Below are 14,056 nucleotides of genomic sequence, written 5' to 3'. Positions count from 1 at the left end.
GGGGGTTGAGATACAAAGGAAAATACCAATGGGTGTGCTGGGGGTGGGATACAAAGGAAAATACCAATGGGGTGTGCTGGAGGTGGCATACGAAGAAAAGACCATTGGGTGTGCTGGGGGTGGAATACAAAGAAAGAGACCAATGGGTGTGCTGGGGGTTAAGATACAAAGGAAAAGACCAATGGGTGTGCTGGGGGTTGAGATACAAAGGAAAAGACCAATAGGTGTGTTGATGGTGGATACAAAGAAAAAAAAAACAATGGCTGTGCTGGGGGTGAGATACAAAGGAAAAGACCAATGGAGTGTGCTAGTGGTGGGATACAAAGGAAAAGACCATAATCCAATTACAAAAGGGGAAGGAGGGGCCTATCTGGGGGTGAGAATTTCTCAACCTGAGCCACCCGAATGCAGAAACTGCATTCCCGTTATTTTTCTCAAAGTATCCACTTTTACTAGTATATGGAGTGTATGAAAGGAGCCAATTCACTACACCAGCCCTTGCGTGCCTAGCAGAATTCTGGAGAACATAATGTACCCAATTATATTAACCGTTTTGACAAACTATTTTGCAGTCTAAATGTAGTTCTCTTTTGCATGTGGTCATATTCTATCCCTGTTAAATTTACACCAACAATGAACTGCAGAAAACAAAGAGTAGCTTGTTTTGTGTCTCCAAGTGCGTATATACACATGCACACTAAAGTGCACATACCGACAAAACATTCCTTCCTGTGCCCCCTAGTGCTGAAGTAAAGAAAAAGCAACATCACAATTAATAACAAATATTATTTACATGGAATTAAATATAGATTAGACATTTAAACAGTGCAAAACAATGAGATGAAACAAGTATGGGAATGGATGCAATTCTCCCAGTAATTCTGTAGAAATACCAAATTCCTGAGTTTGTTGTATTCACTGATTTTTTTTCCTACATAAAGATAGAATTGGAGCTCTTTTATAAAGCCCTCCCAGCACTTGGTGGGTGGGATCCATTCCTGGGGAGCTTTTCCACTGTCCGTTCTTTGCATTCAACAACTGGATCTACATGTTCAGAGGGCTCTGCATCATCGTCGTCATCTTCACTCTGCTCTATATTGTCCTCTTCGGGGCTATTCACAAGCTGAAGTGTCTCCATAGTCCTTTGGGTCTCTGAAACCCAGGACTCTATTCTGCTTACTGAAATGGGTTCCTGGTGATACTCCTCCTCTTCTTCCTCGTCATCATCTTCCTCCAGCATTTCTGGTACCAGAGTGCTCGTTGTACTTGTCATGGAGGAGCTGAGGACGTCTCTGCCGCTTCCATCCCATGATCCAGTTTCAGTACTCTGCTGGGATGCCCATTCCAGGTTGTCATCTGGTTTCACCTCATCTTTTTCTACTGGAGTCAACTTGCCAGGCTTACTGCCTGAGGTAGCAACAACAGGAGTGGTCAGTGGTGTTTGTTTATGTACGCTGGCTTTACTATCAGATTGGATGTTAATGGTTTGTTCTGAGTCCATGGTCCTCACAGAGCAGTCTTCATTTTCCGATGCTTCATGTCCATCAGATGTTTCTACCATACTTCTCCAATTTGTTTCTGTTGCAATACAAAGCACAAACAGTATTACTGATAAAATCTCACAAAATAAGTGCGGCAACAACACATACTTTTACAGGCAGTGTGGATCCATTAGCATGAGCTTATGGATGCAGTAAAAGGTCAACAAAAGAGGCAGTACTATGGGACGAGATCAACAAAAGAGGCAGTACTATGGGACGAGATCAACAAAAGAGGCAGTACTATGGGACCAGATCAACAAAAGAGGCAGTACTATGGGACCAGATCAACAAAAGAGGCAGTACTATGGGACCAGATCAACAAAAGAGGCAGTACTATGGGACGAGATCAACAAAAGATGTAGTACTATGGGACCAGATCAACAAAAGAGGCAGTACTATGGGACGAGATCAACAAAAGAGGCAGTACTATGGGACGAGATCAACAAAAGATGTAGTAATGTAGTACTATGGGACCAGATCAACAAAAGAGGCAGTACTATGGGACCAGATCAACAAAAGAGGCAGTACTATGGGACCAGATCAACAAAAGAGGCAGTACTATGGGACCAGATCAACAAAAGAGGCAGTACTATGGGACCAGATCAACAAAAGAGGCAGTACTATGGGACCAGATCAACAAAAGAGGCAGTACTATAGGACCAGATCAACAAAAGAGGCAGTACTATGGGACCAGATCAACAAAAGATGCAATACTATGGGACCAGATCAACAAAAGATGCAATACTATGGGACCAGATCAACAAAATAGGCAGTACTATGGGACCAGATCGACAAAAGATGTAGTGCTATAGGACCAGATCGACAAAAGATGTAGTGCTATAGGACCAGATAGACAAAAGATGTAGTGCTATAGGACCAGGTCGACAAAAGATGTAGTGCTATAGGACCAGATCGACAAAAGATGTAGTGCTATAGGACCAGATCGACTGTGTATGGCCTGATTAACTGTATTTTTTAACTGTTTTGAACTGTTAAATTGATGGACTTGGTTCCAATTTAACTACAGGTAATGTGCACCTTTTAATGACCTCTGAATGATCTCAGAAGCATTTCAAACTGATGTAGAATGTGAGTGGGATGCACCTGAAGGCAAACTATATTTGCCCATTGACACGAGACAAAAGCTTGTCAGGACTGGCCCTTGGTGTTTGTCTGGGGATTCACCTTGCCCTAATACAGCAATACATTATACCCAGTTATAATTAGACAGACAGACACACTGAACATTGTCAGCAAGAGTCATTTCATTAACAAGCCTTCTCATCAATGTTTCACACATTCTTAAAACCATTTCATCTACCAAACAATAAATCTATTAAAAAACATACCGTAATCCTTCTCGTTGACTTCTGATATGGGCTCAGAGATGACGCTGCAGAATGAAATTGCACTGGCTGCAGAGGGGTTACGAGAATGACCCATGTGGTGAGGAACCTTTTTAACATTCTTTAGAGCCTCCTCAGCCTGTTCCTGCTCCATTGAGGACACCATATCTTTGTACGCCTTTCTGGCCTCTTCCGTCAGTGACACCAGGTTATTAAATAAGTTCTTTAAAAAAAAAATATATATAGCTTATTAAATCAGGGCAGAGTCACGGTTTGCATTTTCACGTATAAAACAATTCTTTCAATACTATTTGATTGGTTAAAGTGGATGTAAAGTCAGAAGTTTTTCATCTGAATGTATTCTATGCATTCAGATAAAAAGCCTTCTGTGTGCAGCAGCCCCCCTCAGCCCCCTAATACTTACCTGAGCCCCATCTCTATCCAGCGATATTCACGAGTCCCTCAGCCGTCCGGGACTCTCCCACCTGATTGGGTGAGACAGCAACAGCGTCATTGACTCCCACTGCTGTCAAAGTCAGTTAGCCAATCAGGAGAGAGAGGGGACCAGGCTGAACCGCAGCGCCATGTCTGGAGAGGCACAGGAGCTGTTGCAGCTCAGCTTGGGTGCCCCCCATAGGAAGCCGCTTGCTGTGGGGGCACTCAACAGTAGGGAGGGGCCAGAAGAAGCTAAGAGGGACCTGAGAAGAGGAGGATCCGGGCTGCTCTGTGCAAAACCACTGCAACAGAGCAGGTTAATAACATGTTTGTTATTTATAAAAAAACACACACAAAAAAAAAAAAAAAAAAAAAACACAAGACTTTACAAAAATCAAAATTAAAATGATTGCATTCACTTCTAGAGGATAAGATAGTTTTGTATAAAAACAGAACACTGCCTCATGTCACTGGAGCCAGAGGTACTGTGAGTAGAGTCCCTCCATCATATCCAGCATTGGAATTGGCTGAGGAAGTTGCTGCGCTCCCTCCTCTGTCAGATCCTTCTCACAAGCTGAAGCACCTGTGCTGGGGCAGCTGCATTCCCGGCACCTGTCAGTACTCCTTAGAAACAGAAAAGCTTCTTTATTAGGGGGCGGCTGCAGCAGCCTCTGTTGAAGTGCTCACTCATGTGGCAAAAAGGGGGAACTATCCTCAAAACCTGTTACTACAGACACCATTCGCAATCAACTGGAGGGTCCAGCAGCAAAGCAAAACACAGAGGTTGTTGCAGTTGCCCCCTAACAGGAGCTTTTCGGCTTGTGAGGAGTACCAACAGGTGTGGGAACGCAGTGGCTGGGTGCTTCAGCTTGTAAGAAGGATCTGACAGAGGAGGGATCTCACTACTTCCCCAGCTGATTGCTACGGTCAGCTAGATTTGCTACTGCGCTTAAGACATATAACAAAGAAAAAAAAATCATAATTTATTACAATTTAATGACTTTTTTTTTAGCACCGACATATACATAATTACATAGTTAGTCAGGTTGAAAAAAAGACAAGTCAATCCAGTTCCCCCATTAAAAAAAATAAAATATTATTATTATTAATATCATACAATTCCATATACCCAATTCTATACCCACAGTTGATCCAGAGGAAGGCAAAAAAACAAAACAGGAAAGCAGCTATGTTTGGTTTGTTGCTTGTTTTTTTTAAATACGATTTTTGTACCCATCGTAAATGTTATTCCTTGAGTCTATTGAGTGGCACAGGAATTCCGAAAACAGCTGGGTTGTACTACTCCAGTTACAGGAGTTTGAAGCAATCGCAAACAGAAAATGTAAGCCAATCCCTGAATAAGCCTTTCTCCACCCAGGATGCATTCTCTGATTGGACAAGGTAGAGAGCGTGATGTCACCACGCCACCTCGTCCAATCAGAGAAGGCTTTGCACTCATTGAGAAAATGCAAAGCATCCTCTGAATGGCGCCCATGTTGAGCAGCCATACTGTTGTGTACACAACACAGCTGGGCAACTCCTTGGCATAGAACCTAGAAGCTAGTGGAGATCACTTCAGTAGCAGTGTTTACTACAGTGATTTTCAGCTTCTAGGGGGATCTCACAGGTAGGGTATATGCATAGTTACATTGGTCCACGCTTGTAAAAAAAAATGCCACACCTGCATTTATTTAAATTGGAGCACTGGTGCATCCACAGTGGGCACAGAGTACCAGTTTACATATTCCTGCCTAAAGTGGAGATGCTCAGCCACAAATTCAGGTGGGGCTGGGGGCACTTCAGAGCATTTCCATTCTGCACAGAGGAATGACTTAAATAGCAAGTGAAGCATAAAACTCTATGCAGCTGTAAGAGCTCTAAAAGGCCCAAGCTGGAACAACCAGCTGATCCTCTAGTATAGATGCAAAGTGATACACATTGCATTTAAAAAAAAAAAAAAAAAAAAAACTTCTGAAACAACCTAATGTAGATCATAAGCACCAATGAGTGACTGTGGTGGCCAAAAATAATCTCTTCTTAAATAAACTGTTGAGACTGAATCAGGAATGGTAACAAGAGCAATGCTTTTATTCACAAGCTAGGTAGGGTCAGTAAAAGAATGTGTTGTAGGTGGCACCGGTTTGTCCTTGGGGCCTCTGTGAGCAGAATAAGTCAGTAAATGGACACAGACAGAACGTTTACAGTGGACATTAAGGTCGAGGTGGACATGGAGGCACCCACCCTGCCCAATGAAGCTGTAGGTGACTATGAAAATGTGACCCTATAACACAGGCTCCATTTTCCATATTGCAAGCGTTGATTGCTTCTGGGGATACTGAGTAAACGCCCCCAGAACCATAAGGGAAGTAATGGCTGAGGTCACCTGCAGAAGTGGTCCATGTGTGTCCTCGGGAAGACAAGTTGCACCGTGTAGTGGTATACAACTAGTCCCAATGTGAGGCAGGGACTTGAGTACCTACCAACCTGGCAGCTGGTGCTTCCGAGTGTTTCAGGTGGCTGGAGGTGACCAAGTCACTATATGCAGGAAATGGAACACGACTGGAGATCCGAGATCCACATGTTGCTTCAGGAGCAGCAGTGGGATGGTGCTGCCTCTAGTGCGAATGGCAGGAAAACGTCTAACGTGCACACGCAATGCTCAAACTAATGGATTACAAAATTTCAGTCCTAACCCTTAGGGCCCTTTCACACTGGTGCGTTTTTGCCGCGTTTTTGCGGTAAAAATAGCGCTATTAAAACGCTCCCCATGCCCCTCTCCAAATGAAATGAATTAAAAATGCAGTAAATCGCGGTAAAATCGCAGTGTTTTACCGCGATTTTAATGCCGCGTTTTTAACCGCGTTTTTACAGCGGTTTTTAATTCATTTCATTGGAGGGGGCAAAACGCGGCAAAAACGCACCAGTGTGAAAGGGCCCTTACTGCAGTAAAAACCTGTGGGGTATTTGAAAAGGCGCTCAGTAATGCAAACAGTGGAGTAGTTCCTGTTGATTTGTCCGACTGTCCTTACTCAGTAAGTTGGGACTGTGACACAGCTCTGGACCTGAAAAAACATCCTGAAACTAAAGCTAGTCATACACTGTGGTTTTTTCTTCTTCTTCTTCTTCAAGGTGGATGACACAATCCCCTCCCCCGGGACATAGTAGTAAAGAGTCTTCCAACAAGTCCCATCGTCAAAAGTCAATCAATGGACGATAGAGAAAAGGGCTTTATTCTTCCTTACAGGATCCACTTATTTTAGGATAATAAGTGGGGCCATGAAAATTATTCCATTATATCCTGTGAGAACTCAGAACTACGAGATGCAGCCATTTTAGATTTCATTATAAAACAACCAAATAATGCTCTTACCTCTGCCCCAGAGTAGCTGAAAATGCCAACAACACTGACAGGTACCAATTTGTTCACACAGCGACCCAGTGCTTTCCTTCCTAGAGCAAAAACAAATGGAATTTCTTGCTCTCTGGCCATAGCTATGACATTATAGAGGGCCTCATCCAACCCACCTGATAAAAAAAGAATATAATATAAGAATATAATCTGTCGGGACTGCCACTAGTCATTCATATAAACAATTTATTAGCTCTGTTTATGCAATATAATAAAAGATGGATAACATTGGAGTCAAAATGGTTCACTTGCTGAGGGGTAGTGACACAGCCTTGTGGACTGAAGTGACCAGGGCTTAGACTTACACTATATTAGCTAGATTCAGGTAGGGCGACATAACTTTGTGCGGGCGTAGCGTATGTTATTTACGCTACGCCGCCGCAATTTAGAGAGGCAAGTGCAGTATTCACAAAGCACTTGCTCCGTAAGTTGCGGCGGCGTAGCGTAAATTGACCGGCGTAAGCCCGCCTAATTCAAATGTGGAAGAGGTGGGCGTGTTTTATGGAAATTAATCGTGACCCCACGTAAATGACGTTTCGAACAAACGAATCACGTCGCAAATAGTCAATGCTTTCGAAGTGAACGTAACCTACGCCCAGCCCTATTCTGAATCGACTTATACAAACAACGTGAAATTCTACGGCGGTTCAGACATCCATACTTAACATTGGCTGCGTCATCTTTTTGGTGGTTTATCTTTACGCCTGAAAACGCCTTATGTAAACGGCGTATCTTAAATGCGATGGGCGAGCGTAAGTTCGTGAATAGGCGTAACTACTTAATTTACATATTCTCTGCGTAAATCTACGTACACTCCCCTAGCGGCCAGCGTAAATATGCAACTACGATACGACGGCGTAGGAGACATACGCCGGTCGTATCTTGGCAACATTTAAGCGTATCTCAATTTGAGCATACGCTTAAAGATACGACGGCGCGGATTCGGACTTACGACGGCGTATCTACTGATACGCCCGTCGTAAGTCTTTCTGAATCTAGCCCTATGTCTGCAGATACAGCGAGAATAAATAAGTAGCTTACTGTACTTTATTCATGCCTGGTAGCTGTTGAGTAGTTTGATTCCTGAACACAAATGAAATGTCAGGTGGCAAATACATATTTCAGAATGCCAATTTTAAGCCAGAAATTGCAGAATGGACTCGCTCCTTTAAAAATGTATTTATTTTTTAGGCTACAATTAAAGCGGTTGTAAACCCGCATGAAAAAAAAAAATATTTTTTTCCTCCTGTAAGGGAAAAGTCATAATGAGCTAATATGCACCGCATATTAGCTCATTATGAAATACTTACCTCGGAACGAGGTGCGTATCACTTACCTGGTTCACGCCGAGCGAGATTTCATCTTGCCTCGGCGTGTCTTCCGGGTAGCGCTGTGATTGGCTGGAGCGGCGATGAAGTCACTCCCGTGCGTGCGCGCGGGAGATTTAAAACTCGGCAAGGTCCGGCGGCTGCCGGTCCTTTCGCCGTAGATCCCCCCCCCCCCCCCCGGCGCATTGCGAGGGGAATATCTCCTAAACCGTACAGGTTTAGGAGATATTCTCCTTACCTACAGGTAAGCCTTGTTATAGGCTTACCTGTAGGTAAAAGTACAAAAAGTGGGTTTACAACCACTTTAAATAAAGATAATAAGAAAAGCATTGTGAACATAAAATGCGCCTTCCTTATTGTTATAGTGTGTTACATATTTTGGGGATATCAAATTGAGGGCTGCAGTGATATTGCATATTGTATATTGTATTAATATTTTGGGGTATTGTATGTCTGTAGTGCTGAGCTGGGTGATTAAAATTAAATGAAAGCGTTTTAGCATAGTAACATATGCAAAAAATGCAAGTACAATTAAAACACCTGTGATACAAATTTTGGGAGCTCATATTGCTAGGTATCCATAATTATACCTAATTTTATATGTATTATGAAGCCTACTTGGAAGTCTTTTTTCGGCTATCAGTTATTATCCTGCTTTAGTTGAGACGGTAACACTACCACAATCAGCCTCTCCCACTACTGGGCTTTGTGTGTATAAACAAAAAGAGAAAATGCGCCAACCTAAGTGCAGTAAGTGGGTATTTAATTCAAGCAATTTGCACAATATAAATGGCTACTCACAAAACCAGTGTTAACACAGGCATGTAATGGAAGAAGCGGCTGGTCCGGTGTCACAACGTGTCATCAACAGTACAACAGGCTGGTCTCATATCCTGGTCCCCTGGGTGATGAAAATGAAGGTCCAAGGTGTTCGGGAGCCTTTGGGGAACCCCAGAGAGTACAGGAGCCGTGGATGCTGTATCAGAAGCGGCGTGCGTTCCAGCGTGGAACGCAGCGTATCGCCGTACAACCGGAAGTGACGTAGGGGCTTCGGACAGCCAATGGGATGACGCGTTTCTCAGCCTCCGCTGGTTCATCAGATCCGATGAACCAGCGGATGCTGAGAAACGCGTCATCCCATTGGCTGTCCACGCTGGAACGCACGCCGCTTCTGATACAGCATCCATGGCTCCTGTACTCTCTGGGGTTCCCCAAAGGCTCCCGAACACCTTGGACCTTCATTTTCATCACCCAGGGGACCAGGATATGAGACCAGCCTGTTGTACTGTTGATGACACGTTGTGACACCGGACCAGCCGCTTCTTCCATTACATGCCTGTGTTAACACTGGTTTTGTGAGTAGCCATTTTTACTGTGCAAATTGCTTGAATTAAATACCCACTTACTGCACTTAGGTTGGCGCATTTTCTCTTTTTGTTTATACATATCTTTCAGAGTCAGCTTCTGCTTCAGGATTTTGCTGCCACTAAAGTGCTATTGGACCTATATTGGACTATTGATTCATTCATTCATTTTTCATTTTTTGTTATTGACATGGACCTTATGATATATGTACTTTTCTATTATTGACTGTGCTCTCCTGGTTATGCGCCATCTATCTATATATATTATGGGCTTTGTGTGTAAGCTTCTTGTATACTCTACTCCGAATGCTTGTCACCCTAATGAAGATTATGAGCTTGCACTATTGTGACCCAAGTTCATTTCTCTTGAGCATTGTTGCTAGTACATTATTGCATGTGGTTTCTTTTTTGTATTGATAAAAGTTGAATAAAAATGGTTATTTATTAAAAAAAAAATTATATTGAAAAACCTGACCAAGTCAACAAACCTTTTGACTGAATTTTCTCACAGTTTGGGGAAATAATAACACACTTGATCTTGTTTAATTTCATGTGCTTGGTTACTTCTCGTAAACCCATAACCAATCTTCTCTTCGACTTGGCTTTCACTGGGTCTTTTTGGTACACTCGCTCTTGAAAGCTGACCAGTTCTTGCAGTAACACAGTTACACATTCGTCAATCTCCTTACTTAGTACCTGATTGCAATACCTAGGCAAATGTTAATTTTTTTTTAAAAAAAATAATAGACGGTCATACAAAAATATGTACATCAGAAAAGGCATCACATTAAAGTGATTGTAAATCTCAAACATTAAATATGAACAAAACATATCCCTCTATAGTGTGTACTTTTCTCTATCCAGAGCACCAAGTTTCATTTCTGTCTGCCGTTTGGTTCCTCTATCAGCATGAATCAGTTTTGACAAGGTTTTCCTGACACCAAAAGAACAATGGTGACAGGGGAGGAATTTCCAGCAGATTAACAGCCGTGGCTCTGTTCCTCTGTGTGCTGTATGAAGGAAGGTGTGTCCCTTCCCTCCAATCAGCTCAGTGCAACTTCAGCTTGCCGCCCTGTTTTCTGATTGCTCAGACAAGCTTTATATATTCAGCACTTTGAACGGACGTAGAGAAGAGAAGACTGCAGATAGACAGCTACAACTTATGTAGGAGGATTTGTTTCACCTCTGTGCATCTGCTGAGGATAGTCTCTCCACTGGGTATATGTAAGGGTTTACGTTTACTTGAACCGTATATGTAAGGGTATACTTGAACCGCTTAGCGGCTGCCCCACGTACATATAATGCAGCAGGGCGGTCGCTTTGTGCCAGATCATATACCTAGCACGTGATCCGACACTTCCCGGTCTGGGACATGGGCCGCCGACCTACTTCAGCTGTGATTGGACACAGAGGGAGCCAATCAGCAGATCTGGCAGATGCCAAGTCTGTCGGGACCCGTCGATTTTAGCCACACATTTAACCCTTTGATCACCCTTCACTTAGTGTCCGATTTGTTAGCCACAGTCCCGCTATAAGTCACCGATTGCTGCCATTACTAGTAAAAAAAAAAAATCCATAAAAATATCCCAGTTTGGTTCATTGAAATTAACACAACTTTGTCTTCCTAACCAAGAACAGCATACATATATTTTCATTAGTATATCAAGTACATACAAAATACAGATGGAAGTGGCCTTGTTCAATAAAGCCTAGTACAAACAAGCCAAATGTCAGGCAGCATCGGCCAGTCCGTACATTGGAGAGCCAGCACCACTGGAATTCTTCCATTTTTATTGTTGTCGTATGTGAATTGGTAAAAAAAAAAAAAAACATGCAGACGCGTTTCAGCACACATGCCTTGTTCACAGCATCAGCCAGTTCAATAGAAACCTGGCCATGAAGTCAATACATTTCCAGTGATTACAAACTAAATCAGAAAGGAGCACAGAATATTTTTTGGGCTACTAAAATGTAATAAAAGTGCATTGTTAGGGTCTGGCTTTAAGGCACATCATTTACTTATTCAAGTTTAAAACAAACTGCATGTCCACTATAAAACTTACCTCTTTAACATTTAACTGCAATGCTCAATGTACCACGTAACCTCCTAAAACTCTAATGCCGCGTACACACAACCGTTTTTCGGGTTGTAAAAAATGACGTTTTTTTAATGTCATTAAAAACGATCGTGTGTGGGCTCCAGGGCATTTTTCACGATGTAAAAAATGGGCATTAAAAATTTCGAACATGCTTTAATTTTTCACAACGTTAACGTCGTAAAAAATGGTCGTGTGTGGGCTTTAACGACGTGAAAAAAACGTGCATGCTCAGAAGCAAGTTATGAGACGGGAGCGCTCGTTCTGGTAAAACTAGCGTTGGTAATGGAGTAAGCACATTCATCACGCTGTAACAGACTGATAAGCGCGAATCGTCTTTTACTAACACAAAATCAGCAAAAGCAGCCCAAAGGGTGGTGCCATCCGAATGGAACCTCCCCTTTATAGTGCCGTCGTACGCCACCGTGCTTTGCTAGAGCATTTTTTTTTCACGATCGTATGTAGGCAAGGCCGTTTTAACGATCGGATTGAAAAAAAACTTTGTTTTTTCTAGACCATTAAAAATTTCAATTTTTACAACCCGAAAAACGGTCGTGTGTACACGCTATAAAACACTATAATTAGCCCAACTCTTAAACTAATCTTTGCAGTAGAATATTTACAACAGTCCTGTAAAAAACATTTTGTAGAGCCTTAGTTATTCTATATTGCATGTAGGAAAACAGACCTGTTCATACAGCAATATGAAATCCATTACATGAATCTGCACATTGTCCACTTACTCTCTAAACCTCTTGCTGTGGATTTTGGTGATGGCCGAGGAAGCCATGGGGCTGCCAATCCCAGAACTTGCTGGAGAGCCCTGTGATACAGGGGTCATACAGTAGGGGGAGTTCTGACTTGCTGGTGAGAGAGAGGTGTCACTTGGTGCACTGAGACCTGCATCTAAGGGAAAACATCCAATAAATCAAAGTTTGTAAAGTCAATGCCTTTTAGAAATAAGCACATTTCAAGCATTTTCGGGTTGCATTAATTGCCAATTTACACACAAATAATCGCTTCATGTAAAAAAAGAAAACTAGAATTTGGTGGTTCAGGCAGATTATTTTTTTTTCTCAGCTCTGAAAATTATTTAGTGTTATCAGAATTTAATCTCCACTGCTATTGGGGGAGACCACCGACCTCTCATCTGTAAAGGAAAAAAACATCTCTAACCCTAGAAAACTAAATGAAGGTGTAGGCTCAATAAAAACAGTTTAAGGCAAGGAAATCATATTTTTTTTTTATGCGATACCGTATATACTTGAATATAAGCCGATGCACCCAATTATACCACAAAAAAAAACTGGGAAAACGTATTGGACTCGAGTATAAGCCTAGGGTGAGAAATGCAGCAGCTACTTAAGTGTAAAAGAGGGTCACCAATGCCCATCTGCAGCCTCACTGTGCCCATTTGCAGCCTCATGTACCCAATCTCCAGGACACCGACGCTGTGACATGCAGTCTAGTCGGTGGCGATCCAGTGTAACAAAGCACCTCCTCGTCCATGACAGAACACTGATTCAGTTTCCCAGCAGTGAGTCAGTGTTAGGCCTATCATGGACAAGGAGATGGCGGGGCATTGTTACACTGGACAGCCGCCGACTGCATGTCACAGCGCCTGGAGATTAGGTGCATGTGGCAGCAGATGGGCACAGTGAGGAAGGGAGACGCGAGTATAAGCCAAGGTTTTTTTTTTCCAGCACAAAACAATGTGCTGAAAATCTTGACTTATACTCGAGTATATACGGTACATATTCCTGCATGTGCTCTTCTATAAAAATCTGTGGTTGTAATGAATACAGATTTGTAGATTAGCTACTAAAAAGGAGCTCTGTTATTTATTTCCATCACTCAGCCTTCCCTTCTGGGACTATGAAACAGCGTCACACGGTTGAGGTCTTTTTTGCTCACCTTCTGTAAGCTACCTAAATAACCACCCCATGAGCTCCCAATGCCCAAGATATGTTGGATTGGCAGTAGCCTGCAATTTAATAAAGCTTCCAATTGATCATTTTGCAATTCATTCATAACTTGCCCCTCTCTGTCCTATTATCTGGCATGTAAAATATTTGCGGTAAGTTATAAGAGAAGCACCGGACTGTAAAAAAAAAAAAAAAAACATTTATACTCACCTAGGTAGATGCAGCACCGATCCGATGCTGCATCTGCCCCCCGCTGTTTATGCAAATGCTCAGTTCTCCCCACTCTTTGTCACCCGCTCTCTGCTCTGTCCCTCCAGCGCTCACTGGAGGGCTAGGCTGTGGAGGGGGTGGAAGGGGATGGCTCAGGCTCTCAGCGAATTGTTTTCTCTCTTTCAATTTTCAGGGATAGAGGCATGTGTTATCCACATGCCTCATTCAAAGTCCCAAACCCAGTTCCATGTTAGCGAATTATTGGAGCCTAAACCAGGTGCCAGTCCAGTCATCTGGTTGGATCCTGACCATGGTTGGGATATTTCCTGATCCTGGACTGGCTGAGTGACAACAGCCGACATCGGGCTTTAGCTGAAAACATGTTACAGAAGCGCAGAACGA

The 14,056-nt window shown here is 42.8% G+C and overlaps 1 protein-coding gene across 2 annotated transcripts in view; it reads right to left on the bottom strand.

The window, feature by feature from the left end:
* Positions 1-766: 766 nt before the first annotated feature.
* SECISBP2L (SECIS binding protein 2 like) overlaps positions 767-14,056 on the bottom strand; it is an 84,262-nt gene continuing 70,972 nt past the window's right edge. For both annotated transcript variants that reach the window (XM_040342645.1, XM_040342646.1), the window contains exons 14-18: positions 12,263-12,425; positions 9,912-10,132; positions 6,693-6,847; positions 2,891-3,110; positions 767-1,578 (exon numbers count right to left, since the gene is read on the bottom strand). In XM_040342645.1, coding sequence (XP_040198579.1) covers positions 959-1,578; positions 2,891-3,110; positions 6,693-6,847; positions 9,912-10,132; positions 12,263-12,425 — 1,379 coding nt within the window. In that variant the 3' untranslated portion in view covers positions 767-958. The remainder of the gene's footprint in view (positions 1,579-2,890; positions 3,111-6,692; positions 6,848-9,911; positions 10,133-12,262; positions 12,426-14,056) is intronic.

This window comes from Rana temporaria, chromosome 3, assembly GCF_905171775.1.
Source record: "Rana temporaria chromosome 3, aRanTem1.1, whole genome shotgun sequence".
In the NCBI taxonomy this organism is placed as follows: Eukaryota; Metazoa; Chordata; class Amphibia; order Anura; family Ranidae; genus Rana; species Rana temporaria.
Note: the sequence above shows the minus strand (reverse complement) of the source record. Positions and strands in the feature narration are given on the sequence as shown.